The following is a 24,569-nucleotide window of genomic DNA, read 5'->3' as shown; positions in this document are numbered from 1 at the left end:
GGCTACAACATTGAAATCATAAGCCACATATTCGAAATTGCGTGTGAGACGAGTGTCTCAGAAAATAGGTAATCTTTTAATCAAAATGCAATCAAGTAAGTTAAACACCTTATTTTCAAGTTTTCCGACCTCTTGCATCTAAAACTTATCTATTCTCAAAATCGTGGAACTTTGAATGTCCATGTGGAAAACGCAAATATAAGGAAATCAATAAATACTTCGAAAATTTGCTTTAAAAAGTTGAATAAATACGCATAAAAAGAGGCTTCAGCGTATTAGGAAATAGACGATCATTGGTGTAATATAACAATCATTCACAGTTGATCGATTGATTTGTTTATTGGGGCTTTAACCAACTGGTCATTTGCCCGCTTTACAGTTTACAGTTAGCGTTCAAAGATAATTATGAAAGAATACGTAATATATTATAACATCATCGTTATATGCGTACATTAAAATCATATTAGCAGTTCAATGATATCACCAGAAGATATAATCTTTATATAAGTTTGCTTGCCTTGCTGATAGGGATATCAGAAAAATAACACAGTGAGTAATAAATATCAACATGAGATATAAATTTGATAGCTTTCTGTTATGTCGTTCTGATCGGGGTAGCAGATACCTGATTCCGACGTCAAGCCAACTTGACAAGTCTTGACACTTGACGTCTTGAACGCAAAAACTACAAGTCGAGCGTCCCGATCGGAATGCAATAACACAATTATAATAGAATACAATTTTCGTAATAAGCGGTGTTATAAATTTGCCTGACTGACTTAGACATCACTTCGTTAAAAGTTTAATAACTTCTTTTTTTTTAGCAGTCTTCGACAAAGTTGTAGACAATTAACTTATCTTTCTTATTTTCACCTACTGTGATATTACGATGCATACAGTGCCACCTAGCGGCGAAAATGCGAGCTGGTGGGTTTTCTCCATGTAAATTGTTGAAAAATTCCATACAAACTTCAGGCACGTTAGTCCGGTAGTAAGACTTGTCCGATTTGCTTCAAATTTGGTGCAAGTACTCCTGGTGGGACTAGGAATCGACTCAGGGGTGGGCCGATTGAGTTTTCAAAAATTCATTATTTTTTCTGGGCAGTCTAACGTTCACACTACGCGGTAAAAAATGTTTTAACGCTGCCTTGATGACATTTTTCTTGTTGCTAATTATTATAACATGTTTTAACTCTGTAGTGTGAACATAGTATTAGACACACAAAACAAATTCATTATACGATTGCTTATTTAAACTTTAGGCATTAGAGAATAGTGAAGAAAAACGCGAACATCGTTGATCGAAGGAAATCCTCGAACTCAAATCCTTTTTCGGTAACAATGCAATACTAGAGAAAATGTATTTAACCTTAGGGTATCCTACTTTACCTACTTTCCCCTACGCAAATAAAATTGAAGGCGGTAGTGTTTTCAGATTACTGGTAGTAAATTACGCATAGTGTTATATTTAGTTTCGATCCTTTTTATTATAGGTCTGCGTAATTTATTCTTTACGGTACACATCCTGCTTCTAACCGTAGCAATTTACGTCACGATTTTATTTGAAATTAATCATAGAATGTTTGCATGTATTTGATGAATGTTCCAAAGCTTAGTTTAGTAAGATGGTCCTTTGGTTTGTTGATTAGCTCGGAAGCTTTGAGCAGCAGCTGCTGCAGCCATATAACAATCGTTCGGGCATACACCGGGAACACCCGGTGGACCTCGAAGGCCTGGAACACCTAAAAAGATTGGTGTGAGTGGGCTGAAGGCGAAATTACGTCCTTTAATACTTACCAGATTTTCCAGATTCTCCCCTTTCACCTTGACGTCCAGGTGGACCTTGAACTTCCAGGCCGGGAGGACCCGGCGGGCCTGAGGGACCTTCGTGGATGTAAAGAAGTAATGAAAATAGTTCAGTGTAATTTTGAAGGAAATGTATACCGTGAAACTCGATTGTGTTGACTTTTTAAAGAACTACCCGTAACACCCAAAGCGCCATCTGATGACGAATGGATATGGAAATGTGCCCACATTGAAACGGATCAATCCTACCTCTTTTCAAACAATCTTAGTAGGTATTGACAAATTCGCACGGTATACTGTTTCTAATACATCCAACGTCTACCGTCTTCAAATAATAGCGCTAATTCAGTGTAATTGGTAATTCTTTACAGGACTACGAATTATTTATTATAATCAAATAGTTCAGTCAAATCCATCAACCATCATACCTGGAGCGCCATCCCTTCCAATACCATCATAACCCGGTCTACCTTCAATACCGGGTTCACCACGCTCACCGGGAGTTCCAGGCAGGCCAGGATTTCCGGGTTCTCCTGGGTATCCTCTATCACCTGTATGAATCAAATAAAACATATTGGTAATTTCCAAAAAATTAAGTAATACCAAAAATTACCCGGTGGACCCTGATATCCTCGATCACCTTTTGGTCCCGGTTTTCCAGGCTGACCAGGTTTCCCGGCTCTTGATTCACCAGGAGGACCAGGCGGTCCTATCAATCCTTCAGTTAGCTCCGCTAGGTGATCTCTCAGTACTGCTGCACATATATCTCGTACTTCAGCCTCGGTGTAACTTCTTCCCGGTAATCCAGGTAATCCTTTGAAATTGTTGAAGATTTACAGCTTAATAACATTGGCTATTAACTTTATTGGCTTACCAGGAGATCCAGGTTGTCCCGTCACACCCGGTATACCTTGCAGGCCAGGAGCGCCATCTTGCCCGGGCGGACCTGGCAAACCAATTGCTCCTTCAGGTCCTCGATCACCACCTGCTCCACGCACACCCGGTAGTCCAGTATAACCGACTGGTCCACGATGGCCGTAGGACATGAAGTTTTCAAAGTATCGCCCAGTTCCTGTCAATTTTATTGGTAAATTACAATCGTATTTTAAGACTCAATTCTGTAGTACCTGAGGAGGGAACCTCTGACGGTGGGCCTGGAGGTCCAGGTGGTCCTGGAGCTCCCGGAGAACCAGGCAATCCTCGTGGACCAGGAATTGACACTCCCACGTTTCCGGTAGCATAGACGCCTTCAGCTGAAACGGGTCCCGGTGGTCCGGGATACCCGACAGGTCCGGGAGCACCTGGAAGCCCTTGTATTCCTGTTGGTCCGCGAGGTCCTGTTTCACCTTTTTCTCCCTTTTCTCCACGTGCTGCCAAGGTTTGCGCGATTGTACCCTACAGTAGAATTACTACATAAATAGCGGGGTAATGCTTGAATAATTGAAAACCATACCGGTTCCCCCTTTTCTCCTTTGGTCCCTGGAATTCCTGGTAACGAAAGTCCATCCCTTCCTGGGAAGCCGGTCAAACCACGTTCACCCTAGAATTGTTTGTTTAAAATATAGATTATTTACAAGTTGTCTCAAAATCGTCCAACGGGTGAAATAACGGACGTCTGTCGCACGATTTGTAGGACGCCGCCCAATATTGGGCAATTTAGAAACATTTATTTCTTATATGTAGGATACCTTTTCGCCTGTCAGTCCAATTCCTGGAGCTCCTACTTGACCTGGAGGTCCTCGCGGACCGATTTCTCCTCGTATAGATTCACCCTTCAGTCCGGGTAATCCATCGATTCCTCGATCGCCCTTGAATGAATAACATTTTTTTGCATAACTTTGTTCGCTGATTTTTGACACTTCGAAATAAAACTACACCGGACCATTTTGTCTAAAAATTAATTCGCAAACGTTAACCGTCCTAAAGTAACGGCCGATTTGCTAGACCAAAAATGTTTTGAAAATAATTTGGACATTTATATTTTCAGACGTTTATGTGCATTCCGGTCGTATAGAAACATGTTAAAGAAAACCTTATACCTTCTCACCCTTAACACCAAATCCTGGCGGACCTTGCGGACCTTGTGGTCCTGGAAGTCCGCGAGGGCCCACGACAGCAGCACCAGCAATAGCTGCAACTCCTGGTTCTCCCTTCTGTCCTACTGCTCCAGTATCCCCTTTGATTGAAATTCCAGGTGGACCTTCCAAACCGCGGGGACCAGGAGCGCCCTAAAACATATATTTTCCTTAGATTTCACGATTCCATAATGATTAAACCTTCACTCACTCGTCTTCCATTTAATCCCGGTTCTCCTTTGGCGCCCCTTTCACCAGGAACTCCCGGTATGCCAGGTGCACCCTGTAACATATTCACATTTCAAATAGAACATTGCATGAAAATGTGTAACCTCACTTTTCTGACAGTTCAGAGAGCTTGTTTACGTGGACTTAAAAAAATTGATTCACCCAGTACAAGAAACTTGGTTCGAATTCTAACACTATGTAAACAAGCTCGCTGCACTGTCATTTTTAGAGCATTTTTACTCATATGACGTCATCTTGCAATGCTCAATTTGTTTAAAATTTCCCACATTCTAACTTACATCAGTTCCATTGTACCCCGGTGGACACACGGTCGCACAGTCAGCCTTCGGTTCCGGGCCATACGGCAATCTAGTGGCAACGTTGGCCACATCATATAGCGGCAGCTCTTCGCATGTTCCGCGAGCAGGACGTGTCGGATCGCAATTCATTACCATCCACTGAAGGTCCACTATTGGTGATTCCGGTTCCATAACCGAAGTCTCGGCGTACCTTGAAATCGAAACGAACCCATTGTCGGTATCGAAACGTCCTCTGGGTTCCAACGGAGCATTCAGATTTCCGTCAACATCTTTGACTGGTTTACAATCGACCCACAGATTGAGGAAATCGTTCGTAACCCCCAGCATGATTTTGTGCCAGCGTTGATCGAATAGCTGAAAAAGAGGGACACCCATGTAGTCAGAATATTCCCATAATTCTGTCACACTAACCGTCGAATGATGATACTCCACCACCTGCAGCTCCCCTTCCATACTCGGAACACCAATCTCCAGCGTCTGTCTACCCGGATTCATCGTCACGGCCAACTGACTTTCGTGGTGTTCATTCGTGACCTCGAACATGTGCCAGGCAGAAACAGGCTCTGCCTCCGTTCGGTAGGTGCATTCCAGCGAGAACTGATGCGGAAGACCACGAGGAAATGCATCCAAAGATCGCATCGTCAAGTTGGCTTCACTTTCCAGCCGGTACGCCGTCTGTAAACTGTTTGTCCCTTCGATACTGAACACATGCCTGCCGTTGTTTTCGAATCGATCCAGTTGGAATTCTCGAATCAGGTCGAATGAACGCAAGTCCACATCACCCGGTTTCCAGCGACCGCATGGTCCTTCCTCGTCATCGCCGAAACCGAAAATGTCCTCTGGAATGATTGGAGTGATGGAGTGAAAGTTCCTTCAGCATATTTCGCGTACATTAGGATAAGGCCGTAAAATCCAAATGGCAAATACACTTTGACGAGAAACTACGAATGGATCACGACTGACTATACAGACGTCGGATCACTAAACAAGCTTTTGTCTTTCGTTAACTTTTAACAATTATGCTCGTCAAGTAAAGGTTCTTCCGGAATGATCATGCGAAGTGTATGTTGCAACTTGGTTTTCACGAGCTGATCCTACATCACGCGTAACAGCTACTCACGCGCTAAAGCAAAACATAATTGTAGCAGTAGTGTCAAAAGCAGTTTGCATCTGAAAAATCAATAGAAAATGTTACTAAGGCTCTTGCTGATTAAGGTCACCATGTAACTTAAACTTTTAACGTAGAACTACGATTTTGTTTTTCGATATGGCTGTTCGCCTTGCAAATTCAACAAAAAATGATGAGTAACGAAAAGTGTTAAGGTTTTGAACGCTTATAATTCAGCCATTTCACAATAAATTTTCAATATATTTGCGCTTATCGTTCAAAAATACTCGTAAGAAAAGATTCCGGTAGATAAAACTATAGCAGGGGTAGGAGCCCCGGAATTTCGGGGGAATGCTATCTTCTGCTATCGTTGCACTTTCTTTTGATTTTTGGCAAAAATAAAATAATTAGCTGCTGCTTCGTAATTTTCGTTATTTTGACGAATTGCCGTGTTTTGGCCCAAAATAGATCTTAATGGCTTATATAAAATCACTGCGTTGTCTAAAAAGAGGTAGCCGACATTTTTGAAGGCGCTCTTTGCAGTAAATTTCCTGGTTCATTATCCCGTTTGTGGCATAAATCTAACTTAATTTGCCTCAACTGCAGATTGCTTGCCAGACCAACGATTTCCTAGTCAATTTTGAATTATTGTTTTTTTTGTATTTAGCTCTGACATTCCTATATAAGTAGAGTACATTTCCTGAGACATTTTCAAGCTCGTGATGAGATAATGTCGTCGCGCGAGCTAAGTTTTCTTACGTTTGCTTGGCTGAATTTTTGTGGTATGTTATTTATGGAATGGTTATTCGTGTAGTACATGGTTATACTTTTTAGCATTTTCCTTCTGACAGATGCTAGCGGCAATGCAAAAACATGAATATGAAACTTATTTAAATTTTAAACAATTTAAAATTTCCCTAAAAATTGAATTTTTCGGGAGGGTGGGCGGACCCTTGAATCCGTCAATGATTGTTAATAATAGGGTTTCTCGCATCTACCAGTTGTTGAAGCTGAAAACAGAGGCGTGGCTTGGAAGTAATTAGCACTTAACACAGGGTTAGCTGTATTTGTTTTTAAGTGCTCCCGATCTCGAAAGAAAACAAGGTGTTCTTACAAAAAAAAATCTTCTGCTAAAATGAGAGATGTTATTCTGAAGCAATAAAAATGATAAACAAACTTTTTATCAAAGTAGATCATTTGAAAATAAAATCTTCGATTTGAGCGTTCAATTTCATTTTGACACTCTCCTCATTTTTTTTTTGAAAAACATTCGAATACCGATACTTTATTGGTATTGAGGGCTTCAGTACCGCCGTACCGGTTCTAACTTAAAAGGGTCGGAACTAGGAACCGCACGTGTTTGCAATATGGTCAGAATGCTTAAACGTTTTTCAACCATCCGGCAACACTCTCGGTGTGAAGCAAGTCAGAGTTTTGCGGAAAGCATTAAAATTTGTGAAATTTGGGCACTGAGAAACTAAAAAGTTGTTCCAAAATCGTTCAACACAGATCCTGTTATAAAAGCCAATTGGTCGTCGTCCAACGTTTTAAAGGAATTACGTGTAAACCGACACCCTTAAATTTTTATTCATTTCATAATGACAGTTTATTTTTAGTACGGTTATGTAGAGCATTTGAAGACTTACATTAGTACGTTAAATGTCATAAAAATAAAGAAAATAGGGGTGACCGGGGCTGGTTGGCCGAAAGGGCAGGTTGGCCGAGTGCCTTTTTTGAAAAGGCTATCATGCGCAGTAGCGACATCTATAGTGATTTTGCTGGGGTATTAGATCACCAATGTACCGACGTAATTTCAGGTGATTTGGTGGTGTCGTTTGTACAGGAGCACGTTTGTTCTTTTTTCGGCACTGGTGAGTAAATTTCTGTTTCTGAAAAATAATATGTGTAACGCGAATCATTTTACATCCGATTTCCAATAATTTTGTACTGCGGGAAAGGGTATTCAAAACCCAACAAAATGGTATAACATTTTAAGGTCACCGCAACATATTTATTTCGTGGACTTGTTGATTTTTCACCGTCCACGATATAAAATGTTATAACGGTTACCAGTGTAACTTTATATTTGTTTGTGTAAATCGTGATTGTACTCGAAAATATACCTTGGGGTAGGTTGACCGAGTTCTGTGCGGGACTGGTTGGCCGAGTTGTAAATTTAGTGTAGAGTAATATGCACTTTGATATTTGTGAAATGCCAACCTTTTCCAAGGCAAAATTTGATATTATTGTAATATTGATGATTATAAAGAAAAACATACACGAGAAATAAGTAATAAAAATAATTTAAAATTATTACCAAATAGAAACAAGAGATTAGAATCATTAAAAACCGGAAATTGTTTATAAAAAAGTTGATTCCGATATTTTATGAATTAAGTGCCAAGCAGGTTTCAGAGCCTCCGGCGTGTGCCGTTTCAATCCTGAAATTCCTCCTGGGGAGATTCTGGCAGGATTTGTCACAGATCGAACCAACCCCGAACAAAACTCGTTCATTAGCATAGAACCTGCTGCAGATGTAAGCCTCTCTGAAGACGTCAGACCTCTTCCCAAGGCGAGGCACGATCTGATTCAAAGAAGTGGCAAGTTAGTAAACGCCGATCATCTCAAATTTTGACCGATTCTCCAATAAAAGCAGTATTGGAGGAGCAGAAAAATGAAATCAAACGTAAGCGTACGCTGGCGGAGGAAAAAATCAGCGAGAGCTTGTAAAAATTTCACTAAAGCTGTTAAAGGTAAGTCCAAAAATGTTAAAAAGACTAAAAAGTGAAGAGTGGATTTTATTTTCCTTTCCTTTTTTTGAATTAAAAGTTTTCCGCTGATACATGTGACGTGTTTAACTTATTTTACCAAACTGGGCCAACCTACCCCAGCTCTGGGGTTGATTGGCCGATTTTTCTTTCCGCATTTGTTTGTTAATAAGTTTTTCCCTGATTTTTTTCATGAATGAAAAAAATTACATATGTGCTCAAGGGTTGTGTCTTCATGACAGCGCAAACCGGTTTTCAAAAAGACTAACCAGAATGAGAAATTCCGAATGCAAAACTTCGCCAACCAGCCCCGGTCTCCGCTACACGAAAACAGCGGTCATATTCGTCTAGATGTTAGATTTTGCTGGTAGATTTTAAGGTTTCATCCAAACAAAAGCTTTTCAAATCACTATTTTTAGTACTCATTATTATTAGCCTGTCAGATGATCAACTGGGTGCAATGAAGATGAGTATCAGATGTTAAATATTCCTTTATTGCTATTTTGGATAGTGCAAAACAGACACCCTATATGGTTGAGGTAATAGCTAAACGCTGAATTTTTGTGAATCAGATTCTATCGTAGCTAATATGCAGTGAATATTGCAATGATGTGCGGAACAATTACTTGGGAATTTCCATACAAACAAATAATCCTAATGCATAAAATACTCTTGTTTATAACACGCTTTTGTACTCTCTTCCTCTTACTACACGATGAAGCTACAAAAAGCATACATTCGCATCACACACACACATACTTATGTATACATACTTACACTTTATTATACACGCCAATATGACCTTCTTAATTAAAAAATGTGAGGAGAAAAGAATCTAAAGGGGACGTCGATCTTACCCCCATAGGGTATCGGTTTTACCCGCAATGCCTGGAAGAAGCCACTTCGATTTCCATGTTTTTCAACTGATAATTTTTAATTAAATAAAATTTTTGTGGCGTTGAGAAAGCTAGCCTTGTTAGGATTTTTTTTCTAAGGAAGAATTCTGCACAGAAACCATAATTTTATTGGTTTTGTGGTAGTTCAGAAAGAGGGTTATGCTTAAGGTGCCGGTTTTAACCATAATTCCACTAATATCTCTTCCACGACAGATACTCCCAAACAAGCTCACAGAGCAACAGACCGTGTATACTGTGATTTCCAGGTCGGCTTGCTACTGGGTAAGGGGTTTCACAGAAGAAAGTTGTCATTCGTCCGGTGACTCTCGAACCGATAAGACGTCTGGGAAGTCCATATAATGCAACAAAGGATAGTGAAATGCTTGCTAATTCGCTTTCAATGTTATCGTGCGTTCTCAACCTCTTCGAGGTTTTGGGATTTTTCCCTTCTATTGCGTGCGCGCGTAAATTACCGTTACTCGGCCAGCAGAGCAGTATAGCAGCACTGTTTGGGTGTGTAACAATAACGGAACGGGACGATTTTCGGTCGTAACAGAAATATCACAAAATCGCCCTAATAAACTTCCTGCGGTGATAAATAATTTGAAGAAGGCAAACTATATCGCGGGCTAATTGTTTTTTCGAAGGACTACGAAGTAAGTATATGTACCAGCTAACCAGGTAGAAATAAATAGGGTCATTTCCTATTCGAGTTTGCAATGAATTTGCATTACGCGAAGCATGACTTATTTAAAAACACTATGTGCCTAAAAGCGATATTAACACAAAAAACCGATTTAATCCACTGATCAGTGTGTTGAGACATTTTCTGCACATATCACTGTTGTATTATTCATTAGCTTGCCGAACACACGCGAAGTTGGCAAGCAACAAGATATGAGATAAGCACAGTTTCGAGTCCTGAACGAATAACACTTCGAATAAACTAAATAAATTAAAGAAAAATATTACTTGTTGTAAAAATTTAAAATAATTATGAAGCAAAAAAATAAAGACAAGTTATTCTTAAAATGGATAGAATGATTAGTATAAATCAAAATAATAAAATTAACTCAGATGAAAATTAGACAATATTAAAAAAGTTATGAAATTAAGAGAGTTAATTAAATTGTTTCAACTTAACAAACTGTCATCCAATAATGAAAAGAACTGGCTAAACCGAATTAATAAAATGAAGAAACTGAATAAAATATACGAACTGCCGATAATTAACAATTTAATAAAATCATTAAAATAAATGAATAAATAATATGAATAAAATGAAACAAAATTATTAATTAAATTAATAAGATAAATAATATGACTAGTATGGATAAAATTAACCTTTTTCTACTTAATATTTATTTGAACAAATAGGGTTCCAAACCCGTTTTTCTTAGAAGTGTTAGAGTAAATAAACACGAAAAAACTGTTTTGATCAAAATAGATACTACTCTAGCAGTGTTAGAAGTTGCACAATTTTTACATACCAATCCTTAATACACATCTCCTACAAGTTTTCAATAGTTCGTTTGCGCAGAAAAGGTAGCCGAAGTCAGCCTAAATTGATAAGATTCATCAGTTTTTAAAAATATTTGAAGATAACGAAGATGTATCAAAATGTAATTTTTCACTGATAACTGAAAATATCTCTGGTAGCACTGCTCCAGTGGAATCCAATCAGAACTAGAGATGGGCAAACCGATTCAGTTTGGTGAGTGAACCGTATCTGATTCACTCACTATAATGATTCGGCACTTTTGATCGATTCAGTGACACGCACTTTTAAAAATAATTGTTAAGAAAAGACTGCAGGGTTTTAAGAAACGCTTTCATGTTACACATATTTGAAGTATCAGTACTATCATAGCTCTATTTCCAATAATGGACTCAGTTCATTTTATTTTTCTCGAATACTATTAGAGAAAATGTAGACGTTGAAAGTATGAATTGGCCTTTTAGCATAATTTCGAAAAGAGTAGGGTAAACTAATTTTCTTTCCTTCCATGAAATAGTTGGATCACATGTGAGTGTGAGAAGATCTTCTGCTATTATTTGACAATCTCGAATTTAACTGCAACCTTTTGATTTGACGAGACTTTACATTTAGATGCGATGTTGTCAAAATCTTTTAAAATGCTCCATCTAGCAGTAGCTGTGCCAATTTGGAAACCATGAGAGGACTTTGCTTCACCTTCGGTTGATTGAAGCACACACTTTACAATTATGTTGGATTTAACAACTGTTTTGATGTTTTATTCCGTGTAGACAAACAGTGTTCAATGTTTGTCATTCTTTTCATTTCATTCGCTCTACAGATTCATAATCATGCCAACCTCTTAAATCCACTCATTCAGTTCTTGTTGAATCTCATTGGGCTCATAATAATTAGTAACTTTTTCAGTGCATCGCAGTTTTTTAAAAAAGGATCGCGGTTCATTCAATCTTTTTAAAAGTCGATTCTTTTGATCGATTCGCGATTCATTCGCCCATCTCTAATCAGAACAATTGCAATAACTTCAGTTCTACGGATATTTCTTGTAACTATTAGCGCTCAAATAAACGGTGATTAGTTTTACTTTTTTTGTGAGGAAATCTTGTCTAACCCCAAAATTATAGCTGTTTGAAAACGAATAACAGGGTAAGCAGAGGGTTAATAAAATCAATAAAATAAATAGAATTAATAAAATAAAGAAAATGAAAAATGTGATAAACTGAAAAAAAATGTTTTTTTTTCTATACATTTTATAATTTTTTCATTTTTTTTTCAACAAACAATAAAATGATCAAAACGAAAATTCAGCGATATTAAAAAGTAATAGAATTACTAGAATAAGTTAAATTGTGTCTAATTAATGTTCTAGATGAAATGAATAACATGATTGACTGAACAAAATTAGTAAGATTATTAAAATTTATAAAAAAATAATATAACATTAAATAACTCGTAAAAAGTGAATAAAATAAGTTGTTGAAGAAAAATATGTTCAAATTTAATTCTTGATAGTTTGATAGCACTGATGGGGCCTAATTTGTTTTCCAAAGAAAATTTCTCTGAGTGAGAAATTTTTGTTTCAATTGGCCTCCGTTGCTAGAACGGAGCTGTACAAACTATTTATTACAGTCCACGGAGCCAATATTCCAATTCCAATAATTACCTTCTCTCCCGATGTTGAAATGTAGTCCATTTTTGACCATCCAACAAGGTTGACTAATAGAAACCGACCAAAATCACAATTCTCTCTGTTTGAGATTTTCGGCTCGGTGCATGAAATTAGCGAAAACCGTTTTCGAACTGACATCGATCGGGAGTTTTAAATTCCGGGTTATCGTTGTGTATGTTACTTTCTAGCCACCAGAAATGACAATAATTGGATAGCAGGTAACGCCACAAACTGATCCATCCATCAACCGTGTAAACCTTACAAATATTTTCTTCTCGGTATTGTGTAGCTCTTTGAGGAGATGATTCGCGCACGCTCTAAACAGCTCAACACGAATGATATTGGATCAAATCTGTAGCAGAGCTACATTCAAAACTTTTCATCATTTAAGTGTTTGGTTTAAGCACCATATTGACGACTCCGACTGAGATGAGCTGAAAATTTTCACCATTTCTGAGTAGTTTTCGAAAGATTTTTCAAAACAATTTTACGGTATTAATGCTTGTCATACATACTCTTAAATTCAATACAAGATTTGCTGGACATATTTTCGACAAAATGGCGAAAAATTGGGTAAAATCCTTGCAGTACAGCAGAGGATATAAGCGCTCTAAACCTTACACGAATTTTGAAAAAGGGTCCCTATATTGAAAGATAAATCGTTAAGCATGACCAAAAATTCTGTTCAAAAGCCAATGATTCATCAAACGTGCTTGGTTTGTCAGAATAAGGTAGACTAATAATATCAGCATTTTTTTTAATAGTATGATTTAGTGGATTCAACTGTCAAAATCAAGACTAAAGAATTCGACTGAAAATAACGAAAATATATTGTTGAAAGAAATTTGAAAAATTGGTCGATGGTTTACTATTTTTTAACCAACAAAATCCGTGTGCATTATAGAAACGAAATATTCCCGAAGATCGAACGAATCAGCTTAAAAACTTACATTTGAAAAAGTTGATAAGTTAAGACTTTTTTCCAGGATTTTTAAAAATCCCGGTTTTCATGAGGTCATTATTGAATGAGGTAAGTTATTTCAAAGAATTTACAGTTGACGTTCTTGCTTTACGAAAACGGAAAATTTTCTTCCAACCTTCATACTCCCAGTTATATTTTCAGGTAAAAATGCGGTCCACCAAAATGTATCCGGATGCCGGGGTAGTTGTCGTCGGGCCAGGAAGTAATATGGGAATACTACTGAATACGCTGTTCTACAATGTTGCATAAGTGCTACGTGGTGTTCGGTGTGAACGGGTTTATGCTCTGGACTACTAAAACGAAGATTTACACCACCCGAAAAAGCTTTCAGTATCGCATTGCAAGATGTCAATTTATAACTCAGAGCCGTAGCAACCTAAGGGGCAAGGGGGGCTTTGCCCCCTCATGCGTTCTGCGCCGAAAGAAATAAAAGATTAATCAAATAAAAAGCAAGAGATCTATTTGTATAGTTTATACTGTGTTAATTAGCATTGACCCGCAATTTCATCACCGCAAATGGCCGCGCTTCATGAAACACCGCGCCTAGACTATCTGTCATAATATCTCAAATTGCATAACGAAGGGCCGAATGAGAACACAAGTTGTTCAAAAAATAGATGCAGTCTTGTCGATGTACGGCTATTCCAACTGGTGTGAATGGGCACTGTGCACAGCTATCTACTTCCACTCTGAAATCTTCTCCTCCGTAGTCTGCAAATTGCATTTAAGATTGTAGTTCGCTTGCGCTATAGTTGCGGTCCGCAGAACAAACTGTTTGATATACTCCATGTCGGCTGGTATTTTCCACAAAGTATTCTCGCAGCCGTAGCACCGGCGCTACGCATATTGCCTGGATGTCGACTATTTCTTGTCCTCCTTCATCCCGTGGCAATGTGAATCTTTACAGTGTCGACTGAGGATGCGGCATTCCCGCTGGTGCTAAACGCCTTCCTCAATTTTCTCTCGAGATTTTCCAGAGCTGAACTGACCAGCTCTATTTGATGACGCCGAAACTGTAGGTCAACACGGGGACAGCAAACGTATTGATTGTTCTGACTTTATTTCCCGCATTCAGGAAAGACTTCAAGATACAGTTCGCTTGGTTCAAGATCGTTATTTCGTAGCTTAAGCTTGATGCCGGTGTGGCGAATCCCGGAGAGCTGCAGGAATCCGATATACTGATGTGATCCGCCGCGAATCGTGTCCCGGATCATCTCACCTTCGTCAATCTCGCAGTCTCCAGTCTCGACCAATCGCCCTGATAGTAGCTGAACAGATCAGCATTTCTCTAGGCCAAACGCCCTGCCGATGCCGCCACTAATTCTTTCGGTTAGTTTTATGACTACACCCAGTAGATCTGATATCGTCCACGTAGAAAATATGGAACGTCTCTTCCGGTGAGCTTTCTCTATACCTAATCTGATAGTCAAGCGGTGATAGTCATTGAGGTGTGCTACTGAGCGGGATAAAAGAATCGTTTTGGAAGGTCCCCCTCAAGATGCGAAGCATTCTAGACCGTAACACGTCTTTTCCACTTCTGAGCTGAGCAGTTTTGTCGTTACTCTCTCCATCACCTGCCGTAGGAACCTTAGACTGCAGGATCAACTTTATAAATCTTTAATACCTTGATGAGGAGCGAGTGCACTATGGAGTTGTTTGTATTCTTGTAATCGATATAGGCCATACTAAGGTTCCGTTGGTTACACACTACTTCTCCAACAATGACTGCATCGAGGATGCCTTTTTCAGTCTTGTGTTTTTTTCTTACATCCCTCTGCTCCTCTGTCAGGATGCTATTCTTCTCATAGTGGGCCCTTACGTATGTAGTGACGAAGGTGCTCATGATCTTGTGCAGACTTGTTAGACAGGTAATTGGTATGTCCTTGAGGATGAGAATTGTGGTACCACGGGTGATGAAATCCGGCAATCCGGTTCGCGTAAAGCCCAATATCTAAATTACTGCGTATCATCGTCGTCGATTTCTTCGCCTGCTCATTTCTCCTCGCGCCTAAGTCACTGTTGCCCTTCGCGATATTGTATATATTGTACCTCCCAAATACTGGTTTAAAAGCCATAAGATCGCTGATATCCGGTAGACCTTCGCTGAAATTGAGCTTCTTGTGGCTGATTTGGTCAAAGAAGTGTAACGCCTTAGCCTTTTGATAAGATACTCCCTTACGGTATTAGTGTGTCGTGTTTTTTCGCACAATTTCCAGGTGAATTGGGAGCACGTTACTATTCATGACCTGAAGAATATTCCAGCTTCGGGATCCTGGGTGCGACATTGGATCCGTTTCGCGACATAGCGCAACCGCTTCATCCACATTAAAGACCAAATCACGTAGTAGCTGCCGACCAAGGGGTGAGTCTTCCTTGTTTTTATCTAGTAACGAGCGAGACGATGAAGGAAGAAAGTTTAGAACAGCGTGGAAATGGTCATATGAGCAAGCTTAGAGTTTGCTGACGATGTAACCCTTTGTGTTCTACCGCAGGAGTCCCTTGCTTTAAATATACGTTAAGTTTAATTAAAAAAAATTGCCCCCTCACGCAAAACAGGATTGCTACGGCTCTGTTATAACTTTTCTTTCGTTCTTAGGTTTGTGTTCAATCTGCATCGTCAGCTATTATCTTCTAAACAACACAGTTGTACAGTCTACTTTCTACTTCTGCCGCAGTCAGACGTACAATCGAGCCAAGTGAACAACAGGCCTCTCGATCTAGTGTGCACAGTGATGTACCGATGGGAAAAATTCCATCTTCCCGGGTTTTTATCTTTGGGTTTTAACCGGGTTTTTTTCCCAAATCATGTAACTGTAACTGTAACTCAAACTAGTGAAAATTAGAATAATCATGTGATGCCCAAACTACTTTTATTCTGCTTGTTACTCATTTTAGGGGTTGCTATACTTTTAGCGAAATGAGGTAGGTATTCATACAAAATTTAGAAAATACCTATTTAGTTCGGTGAAAAGTAAAAGTGAGTAATATGCAGAAAGCGAGTGGCCTTGACATTCGTCATTAGTATGAACCGTAATCAGAACTCTCACAAATCGTAAACCGAATTCTTTCGGCATCAACTACATCAGCAATAGTAGAAAAAATGTTTAGTACGTTTGGGTGAATTCACAGTAAGAAACGCAATCGACTTAGCCCAAAACATGTTGAAAAGTTTTATCACTTATTCAACCACAATATTTGGAAAGAAATGTTGGATCACCGCTATAGCAATGATTCAATCGAGGAAAACCATTCAGAATTCATATACATGCAAAACTTTATGACAACAATGCTTACAAATAAAATAAAAGTGTTTGGATAACAATACATTAATTGTTGTTGTTGTTGTTGTTTATTAACGACACTTTACACCTAAGGGTGCATTCGTGTCGGAAGAAAATTGGTTTCTATACTCGTATTAACATCTCATAATAATTTACAATTCAGTATTTTTATATTCGTTTGTACAAATTAGTTTCCTTGAGGAAGCTTAGCAGTTTGTCTTCGGTGTCCCCGTCGTTGCCTAGAGCCACTCGCAGGCTGGTCGAATCGATGTTGTGCATCCTTCTAGCATCGTCGTGTTTTCGGCACTGAAGAATTATATGACGTACATCTACGGTTACCCCGCAGCAGTCGCAAACTGGTGGGGTTTCTCTCTTCAAAAGGAAGTCGTGCGTCAATCGGGTATGCCCTATTCGCAACCGGGTGAGCACTCGTTGATCAGCCGAACTCTCGCGGTCAGTCCACTTTACCGTATCGAATTTTATTTCGCGAAGCTTCACTTCAGTGGATGCAGACCATCGACGGTACCAGTGATTTCGGATAGCTGATTTTGCCTGATTGTTGGCGTCTGCTCCCGGAATGGCTATTTGCAAAGGGGCATTACCCCTGGCTTCTCCTGCGAGGCGGTCTGCCTCTTCATTCCCGCGAATTCCAGCGTGTCCTGGAATCCAGCACAGATTGATTGGACGATGTCGTATCATGGTTTCAATCTCCTGGATCCACGGATGCTGGGACGTGCCAGCTTCAATTGCCGATAAACAACTGGCTGAGTCTGTCATTATTAGCAGATCGTTGGAAGTGTAGTACGAAGTTACCGCTGTTTTAATTGCAAACGCCTCGGCTGAGAACACGCTGCACTGTGGCGGAAGACCAGTCGACTGCTGGAGATGTTCTCCAAACATTCCCGCGCCTACTGCGTCATTGTCTTTCGATCCGTCAGTATACACAACCGTTGAGTTGCTGAAGCGAGCATTCAGGAGCTCCTGAACGACAGGACGGACCACCTCAGAGGGATCTCATTAATGTTAATTACATTTAATTACATTAATGTTCAATTACTAATATATCACAAAATTGCAAAAAACCCAATCTTCCCGCGAAAAAACCGTTTTAACCGGGAAAAAACCTTGGGTTATTTCCCCATAATTATAAAAACCCGATTTGGTACATCACTGAGTGTGCATTGTCTCGAGAACAAAGGAAATATCAGATTATGAGTAAAGTTGACGAAAAAGCTCTACTCCGACTTAACGCTGCGGTCATTGACTTTAAATTTTGTTTAAAACGACCGAGTTTTAGTGAAGTGGAATACCTTCTGAAGGTAGAAATGCAACTTAGACTTACGGAAGTCTTGTACCTTCAGTATCATCATCTTCGCAGTGCAGTGTTAATATCATTCAACACGTTAGCACAAGCCGAGCGTTTCGTTTTGAAGAACAACTTAAAACACGTGGTTGAAAGTGACAACGTTGGAATTAAGATTCCCGTATATATTGAGAATGATTATATAGATGTAAAGTTATATGACCTATCACCTTGTACCCCTCCTGAGCCAATTGCAAAATGCATGTCGCAATACGGAGAAGTAGAATCCGTTACACCTGATACTTGGAGAAACTTCTTCCCGGGTACTCCTAACGGCGTTTTTGTAGTGAGGATGCGGGTTGAAAGGCCTATACCCTCCTACTTGACAATAAAACTCAAAACTCACGGAACTACAATTATGCAAACTACGCTATGCACCCATGAGGGGCAAACTCCTACGTGCAAGTATTGTAATCAGACAGCTCATCATGGACAATCTTGAGCGGAAGATGCAGAGGAAGACGCATCTCAACCGATTGCCAACTCATCTACGGCAAACCAACCCAAAACAAAGTTTTCAATACCAATGCCTGAACCACAAACGGTGGCCAAATTTGTGGCAGCAGTTGCACAGACCATAATGACAACCACAATTGAAGCATCCAGTACCGCAAAATCAAGTGTAAGCAACATTGGCAAGGATAACAATAACAGTGACGGATTCACGCTGGTCAACAATGAGTGTAAGAAACAGGGAAAAACATCTGAACGCGGAAACCAAGGCGGCTTCGACCTGGACGTGAAAACCAAAAAAGAATTAAATGACCCCCCAGATGCAGATTGCCAGCAAACCCCGCGAAAGAAGGTCTCTGCTCGCAGTAAAAAGTTGCGCTCACGAGATCCAATATTCTGATAATATTTGTTTATATTTCTATTTTTACATTTGTAAACATATAAAAGATCCACGGCTCCGTTAAGCTACCGCTATGAGCCGTGTCAAATAAACGAATTATAAAAAAAGAACACAGTTGTTCGTTGCCACTCTCAGCACTGAAAAATACCTCCTATTTTGAATCGCGAATCCTTTAAGTCATCTCTCATATTCTGATCGCTGCAACTAGATTGGATTCTACTAATCCAATCAGTATTCATAGCAAACACGTCAATTTTTAAATTAACTCCCTAAAGCTAGAAAGAACAATGACGATTGCTTTCAAAGATAGTGTGATTTAATCAACTATTCACCACTCTCTACATATTCCGCAATGAGCTTTTAAAATTTGGCGCTTTTAAATGTCTTAATTGCAAATAAGATATATTTTGTCAGGAAGTTACGGATTTCGGTTGGGTCTTCTTAATACGATTCACTGTGCACTTGTAACATTACTCTTATCAAATTATTGAATAACGCACCTCATTATTACGGAAAGATTTGAAATCACTAATTTTTGCTAAGTTACATATCCAATCAATCAATGTGAGAATTTCCCAAAAAAAAATCACACTCTTTCACTCGAAACGATCCAGCCGACCCGAAATGCTCTCGAAGACTAAACATTTATGCTCTAGATAAAATCTTCTTCAAACTAACTTAAAACCCTGACCCGAACGAAATTGTCATACCATATGTGTGATCAAATGTAGAATAGTAAGCGGACACCAACACGTTGGTTAATGACATGACGGGCTCTAGTTTTTCATTCGCATTTCTTTTTCGCCCAAGCTTTCATTCTTCAAATTTATCTATTTTGCAATAGTTCACTCACTGTTCAAGAACTCAGTTTCCATATCATCTTAGCATATCGGTGACGTCATTCAGCTAATGTGTTTGCCAGATGATACTTAGTGTGTAACTTGGAAGTTACTCGCTGGAAGCAACACGATGTTTAGCGTTGCAGATTACTGTTCCAGTTTCATTTAACTACAGCATTATTTTTGTGTTGCCTTGAGACATATTCCACTTGAAAAACGTTCAACAATCCCACGCCTTTTTTCTGTAATTCACTGTACAAGTACCAGTAAGCTGCGTTGACATTACGCACAGGTGATTTTTTATTACTCGTCATATCAGATGACAATTGCTAATAAATCACGCCCGGTCTGACTAATTTTGTGCCACAACCGTTTTTGATTGCAGTCTCCTACATACGAGAGTTGAAGCAATTTACGGTTATTAAGTACAATAATATTAAGCTATAAGATAATATCTTTGGTACAAGGACTTTGGTTACTTGAAATGTGTTGTTGTTCTTAGAATGCATACTTGCTTAATAGATCCAACTAACGCAGGTGTTTTCGATTTTTCAAAAAATATCACCAGGTCACTTATAGTTACTGCTTGTCGCCATATGTGCGTTCCACCCATATCATGTACCCACACCGTAACTCTTTATTGCTGGCTATCAAATTAAAATCTTTTATTGCCGGTAGATAGATGCCTGCTCTGTAGCTTCGATCGTTCTACCCGCGGCTGCATCACTCAGAACCCCCACCGATGCGTGATCCCGATATGCCATTTGGTACTGGGCGGCAGTTTTCAACGGATTGTTGCCACGTTCAATGCGGACAAAAATATTGCAGATCAAGCAGAGGTCATTAATCATACTGCCTGCAAACAGTTTCATAACTCGAAACGCACGACAACTTGTGCAATAGAACTAAACGGTTTCTGATATCGCCGCCGCCGCGCCACAGCCTCGGTGGGACTTTCAAACCATCAACGCTTCGCGTCCGCATGTGACACCAGAACAAGTCGGGTTTTTTTTTGTTTCCACTGCAAAACCGTGTCGATAGTTTATCCGGTTGGGACGACTGGAGTGGGCAAGAAATTGAAATTAATTGATTAGCATCAACTCGCGGATGATTGAAGTCGTTCGTTGGGTCGCTGTGACACCCAAGTATCGACGACTAATTTTATTCACTCGCACTTCGAAGTTGGCAATAACTTAGCTAATATAGGAAGCAATGCTAATTAAATCCCTCTCACAAGTCAGCATTGCGTCTCAATTAAACGTGAATATTTCACCCTTTCTGTTCTATTTTTGAGCAAGCTCAATGAAAAGTGGTTCATGGGATTGTCGGACAGAAGTAATTTACCCGATTGAGCCAAATCCGGTTGTTGTTTTTAGGGCATCGTTAACCGTTATTTCGTATTGCCGCATTACAACATTGCGCTGAACCTTTCAGTGCAGTGCAGTGGGTCTCTACATACATACTTATAGATAACCGGATCGATTTGTGTTCTTACATTGACCGTATGCTCGAAGGCGTTACAAAACGGCATTGTCCGGTACTTGCATAAGGCAAGTCGACGACATAATATCGCTGCCAGCAGGTAAATAAGGTCAGTAATAGCACGTGTACTGAACTGAGACGAATATATTCTTTCTGTTTAGAACATACCTGACGGCGTAAGATGATGATAATAAACAATTGGAAAGATTGCCACCGATGGTAAAATTAAATGGGCTACCTACCGTCTACAATTAGCGCGCGTCTCGCTGCTGGAGTTCTGTGACTAGCTATATGCGGTGGCCGAAGCAGCAATTGCGGTAACAATGCTATCCTTTTCCTCCGCTTCTGACAGCAAGTATCTTCGCGGGGGTCATAAGGAGGATGGATTTCTAAATGTTCATGCTGAACAGACGCCAACACCCAGCTCTTACCAGGAGCAATGGCGTAGTGGTTGCTTGATTTGTAATGGGTCGTGCCACGGTGCCGAAAAGTGTCGAAAGTTCCTCGAATTTGAGCACTCCGGCCGCTGGGCTGCATTGCGGGACAGCAAACTATGTCGAACGTGTCTAGAATCCCATCGGGGACTATGTAGGACCCGTAGCACTCCACCACCAAGGAAATACCATACACACTAACGCATTTATTGATTGTGGTTCTCAAATGACGTTGCTCGAAGAGGATTTGGCAAACGAACTGAATCTCCGTGCAGAGAAACACCCCCTGTGTATCAGATGGACATCTGAGCATTGTCGCTTCGAGGACTCGGCCGAACGTGTCTCCCTACAAATATACGGGACGCAAAATTAACACAACAAGTTCATGCTTTCCGACGTGTTTACCGTGAAATATTTAAAACTACCTCATCACCTCATTAGCAGAAGACAAAGATTAAGCCCGTACGATATTAAGCCTGTTCTAATGACCCTGCCACTTCTAGTTTTCCGATCTGTTTACTTCACATCCTTGCTCTCACTTGAGTACTATGGCTCTAATTTTCATAACTTTTCCCAACCCAGTAATCTCTAGCTAATTGAATGTCGTTAAAATTTAAAACTACCGACACAATCGCTTTCCGTAGCAAAAATGTGTGAAAAGTACACTTACATGAGATGATTACCAGTGGAGTCTTATGACCGCGTACGTCCCCGTCTTCTTATCGGCATGAGCAATATCCAGTTAGGTCATGCCTTGGACAGTCGTGTAGATAATGGAAATGAGTCGATCGCAATAAAGACGCGTCTCGGTTGGACGATCTATTGGACGTGCTCGGCGGATAATCAAAAGCTATTCAACGCGCCATATAGTTTTCACATTTGCTCGCACCCCCACGAAACCGAAGATGACCTACACACGACCGTGAAGAACTATTTTGCCTTTGACAGTTTAGGTATCTCGGCGCCTTCAAAAGAACTACTGTCCGCTGCCGACGAACGGGTGCTAAAAATTCTTCGCTCGAATACTAGGATGAGAAATGGTCGTTACCTTACCAATCTTCTTTGGAATTATAACGATGTACGCTTACCCAACAACAAGGCCATGGCCTTCAAACTATATCATTGCCTCGTTAAGCGAATGAAACGGGAGCCCACTCTAGGTGAAACTTTAAAAAAGAAGTTAGCCGACTACATACAGAAGTGCTACATCCGTAAGATGTCACCCGAAGAGACTCGCATGGCTAGAAACTGCATCTGGTACCTACCTATTTCCCCCGTGTTTAACCCAAAGAATCCAACTAAGGTCCGCATCATTTGGGACGCCGCAGCATCGATGGGAGGCATCTCGCTGAACTCCGTTCTGCTTAAGGGTCCGGACCAACTGAAACCTTTACCGTCTGTGCTATACAAGTTCCGGGAACAATATGTGGCAATTTGTGGTGACATTGAAGAAATGTTTCACCAGGTGGAGGTAAACGAGGATGCTCAACAACGCTTCCTCTTCCACGTTAATGAAGCGGTCAAAGCAGATGAATACATTATGAAGGTCATGCCGTTTGGTGCTTCCTGTTCGCCCAGCTGCGCACAGTTCATCATGAACAAGAACGCAGAGCGTTTCGAAGAGCAGCTACCAGCAGCGGTAGAAGCGATTCGTAAGAATCACTATGTAGATGACATGCTTGCGAGTGTCAATACAGAAGAAGAAGCCATACAGCTTGCAAAGGACGTCCATTATATCCATAAGCAAGGTGGGTTCAAAATGAGAGGTTGGATCTCGAATTCATCGAACATTATGAAGGCGCTCAGCAGCAGTGATTATCAAGAAAAAAGTTTAGATATCAGTTCAGAGCTCGCCTTGGAGATAGTACTGAGGATGTGGTGGAACACGGAGTCTGGTGATTTTCGTTTCAAGCTCTCCAAGGAACGAAACGCTGAACTCCTCATCGGTGCCAATCACCCTACTAAATGCGAGGTACTCAGCGTACTTATGAGCATCTATGATCCTCTCAGATTAATTGTCAACTTTCTCATGCCCCTGAAGCTTTTACTGCAGGAAGTGCGGCGGTTAGGAGTGACTTGGGATGAACCAATTGAAGCTCGACAACTAGAAAAATGGAAGACGTGGCTGAGCTATTTACCACAAGCCAGTTTGGTACGTATTCCTTGGTGTTACCTTTCGAAAACAACCGGAAACGAGATGGTCATCGAACTCCACACCTTTGTGGACGCTAGCGAGCTGTGTTACTGTGCGGTGTCCTACTTAAGATATGAGCAAGGCGATCCACAGTGGTCCCAAAGAGCAAAAAAGGGGGTTTTATAGATTGCGTCAAAACGGTTGACTTTAGCAATATGGTGTCTTTGAAAAAGTTTCTTGGAGTAGAACTCCCCTTCTTTCTGTCTTATCAGATTAATGATTAATCCCCCTAATAGTAAGTTACGAAATTTATTTTCTTCAGCAATTCAGATAGACAAATACTTACTTCAGCAAAGTTGTAGAAAAACTCGTTACAAACATTTTACCCGAAGACTTCAACTCTCTATCTTTTAAGGTTTTTGAGATATGGGACATTATTTGCGAAAGGCCCCTTAAAAACAGTTTTTTCATCATAAGTTTTCTTCTAGATTTTTTCCATGATATAAATGTTCTAGAACATTGTTTGGACTATTAAACTGCATTACTTTGCCGAAGACGGAAACTCGCTACCGCTAGTATGTGTGGAGATATTCACATGTTTTGATTGATTTATTTATTTATTAACAGATTAAGGCCGAAGTGGCCTGTGCCGTATACAAAAGATTCCTCCATTCCACTCGGTCCATGGCCGCGCGTCGCCAGCCACGCAGTCTGCGAAGGGTCCGCAAATCGTCTTCCACCTGGTCGATCCATCGTGCTCGCTGCGCGCCACGTCTTCTTGTACCGGTCGGATTGCAATTGAGAACCGTTTTCACCGGGCTATTGTCCGACATTCT

At 40.2% G+C, this 24,569-nt stretch overlaps 1 protein-coding gene across 1 annotated transcript; it reads right to left on the bottom strand.

The window, feature by feature from the left end:
- Nucleotides 1-1,477: 1,477 nt before the first annotated feature.
- LOC131692656 (collagen alpha-1(IV) chain-like) lies at nucleotides 1,478-19,447 on the bottom strand. Its single transcript, XM_058979819.1, has 14 exons — nucleotides 19,345-19,447; nucleotides 5,550-5,599; nucleotides 4,841-5,268; nucleotides 4,409-4,783; nucleotides 4,093-4,164; nucleotides 3,846-4,034; nucleotides 3,495-3,614; nucleotides 3,260-3,346; nucleotides 2,934-3,201; nucleotides 2,681-2,878; nucleotides 2,420-2,620; nucleotides 2,235-2,357; nucleotides 1,798-1,884; nucleotides 1,478-1,742 (listed from the first exon to the last, which is right to left on the bottom strand). Exons 1-14 carry the CDS (start codon nucleotides 19,347-19,349, stop codon nucleotides 1,618-1,620), a joined length of 2,328 nt encoding a protein of 775 aa, XP_058835802.1. The 5' UTR covers nucleotides 19,350-19,447; the 3' UTR covers nucleotides 1,478-1,617.
- Nucleotides 19,448-24,569: the final 5,122 nt, after the last annotated feature.

The sequence above is a fragment of the Topomyia yanbarensis genome, chromosome 3 (genome assembly GCF_030247195.1).
Source record: "Topomyia yanbarensis strain Yona2022 chromosome 3, ASM3024719v1, whole genome shotgun sequence".
NCBI classification, from domain to species: Eukaryota; Metazoa; Arthropoda; class Insecta; order Diptera; family Culicidae; genus Topomyia; species Topomyia yanbarensis.
This window is presented reverse-complemented; position numbering and strand designations above follow the sequence as displayed.

Excerpts from the sequence above, each read along its gene's own strand:
- LOC131692656 (XM_058979819.1), bottom strand. Across the intron at positions 5,269-5,549 it reads ATTATGTTTTGCTTTAGCGC|AGGACATTTTCGGTTTCGGC; the intron begins GTGAGTAGCTGT and ends CAATCATTCCAG. Across the intron at positions 4,784-4,840 it reads TGGAGTATCATCATTCGACG|CTATTCGATCAACGCTGGCA; the intron begins GTTAGTGTGACA and ends CCTCTTTTTCAG.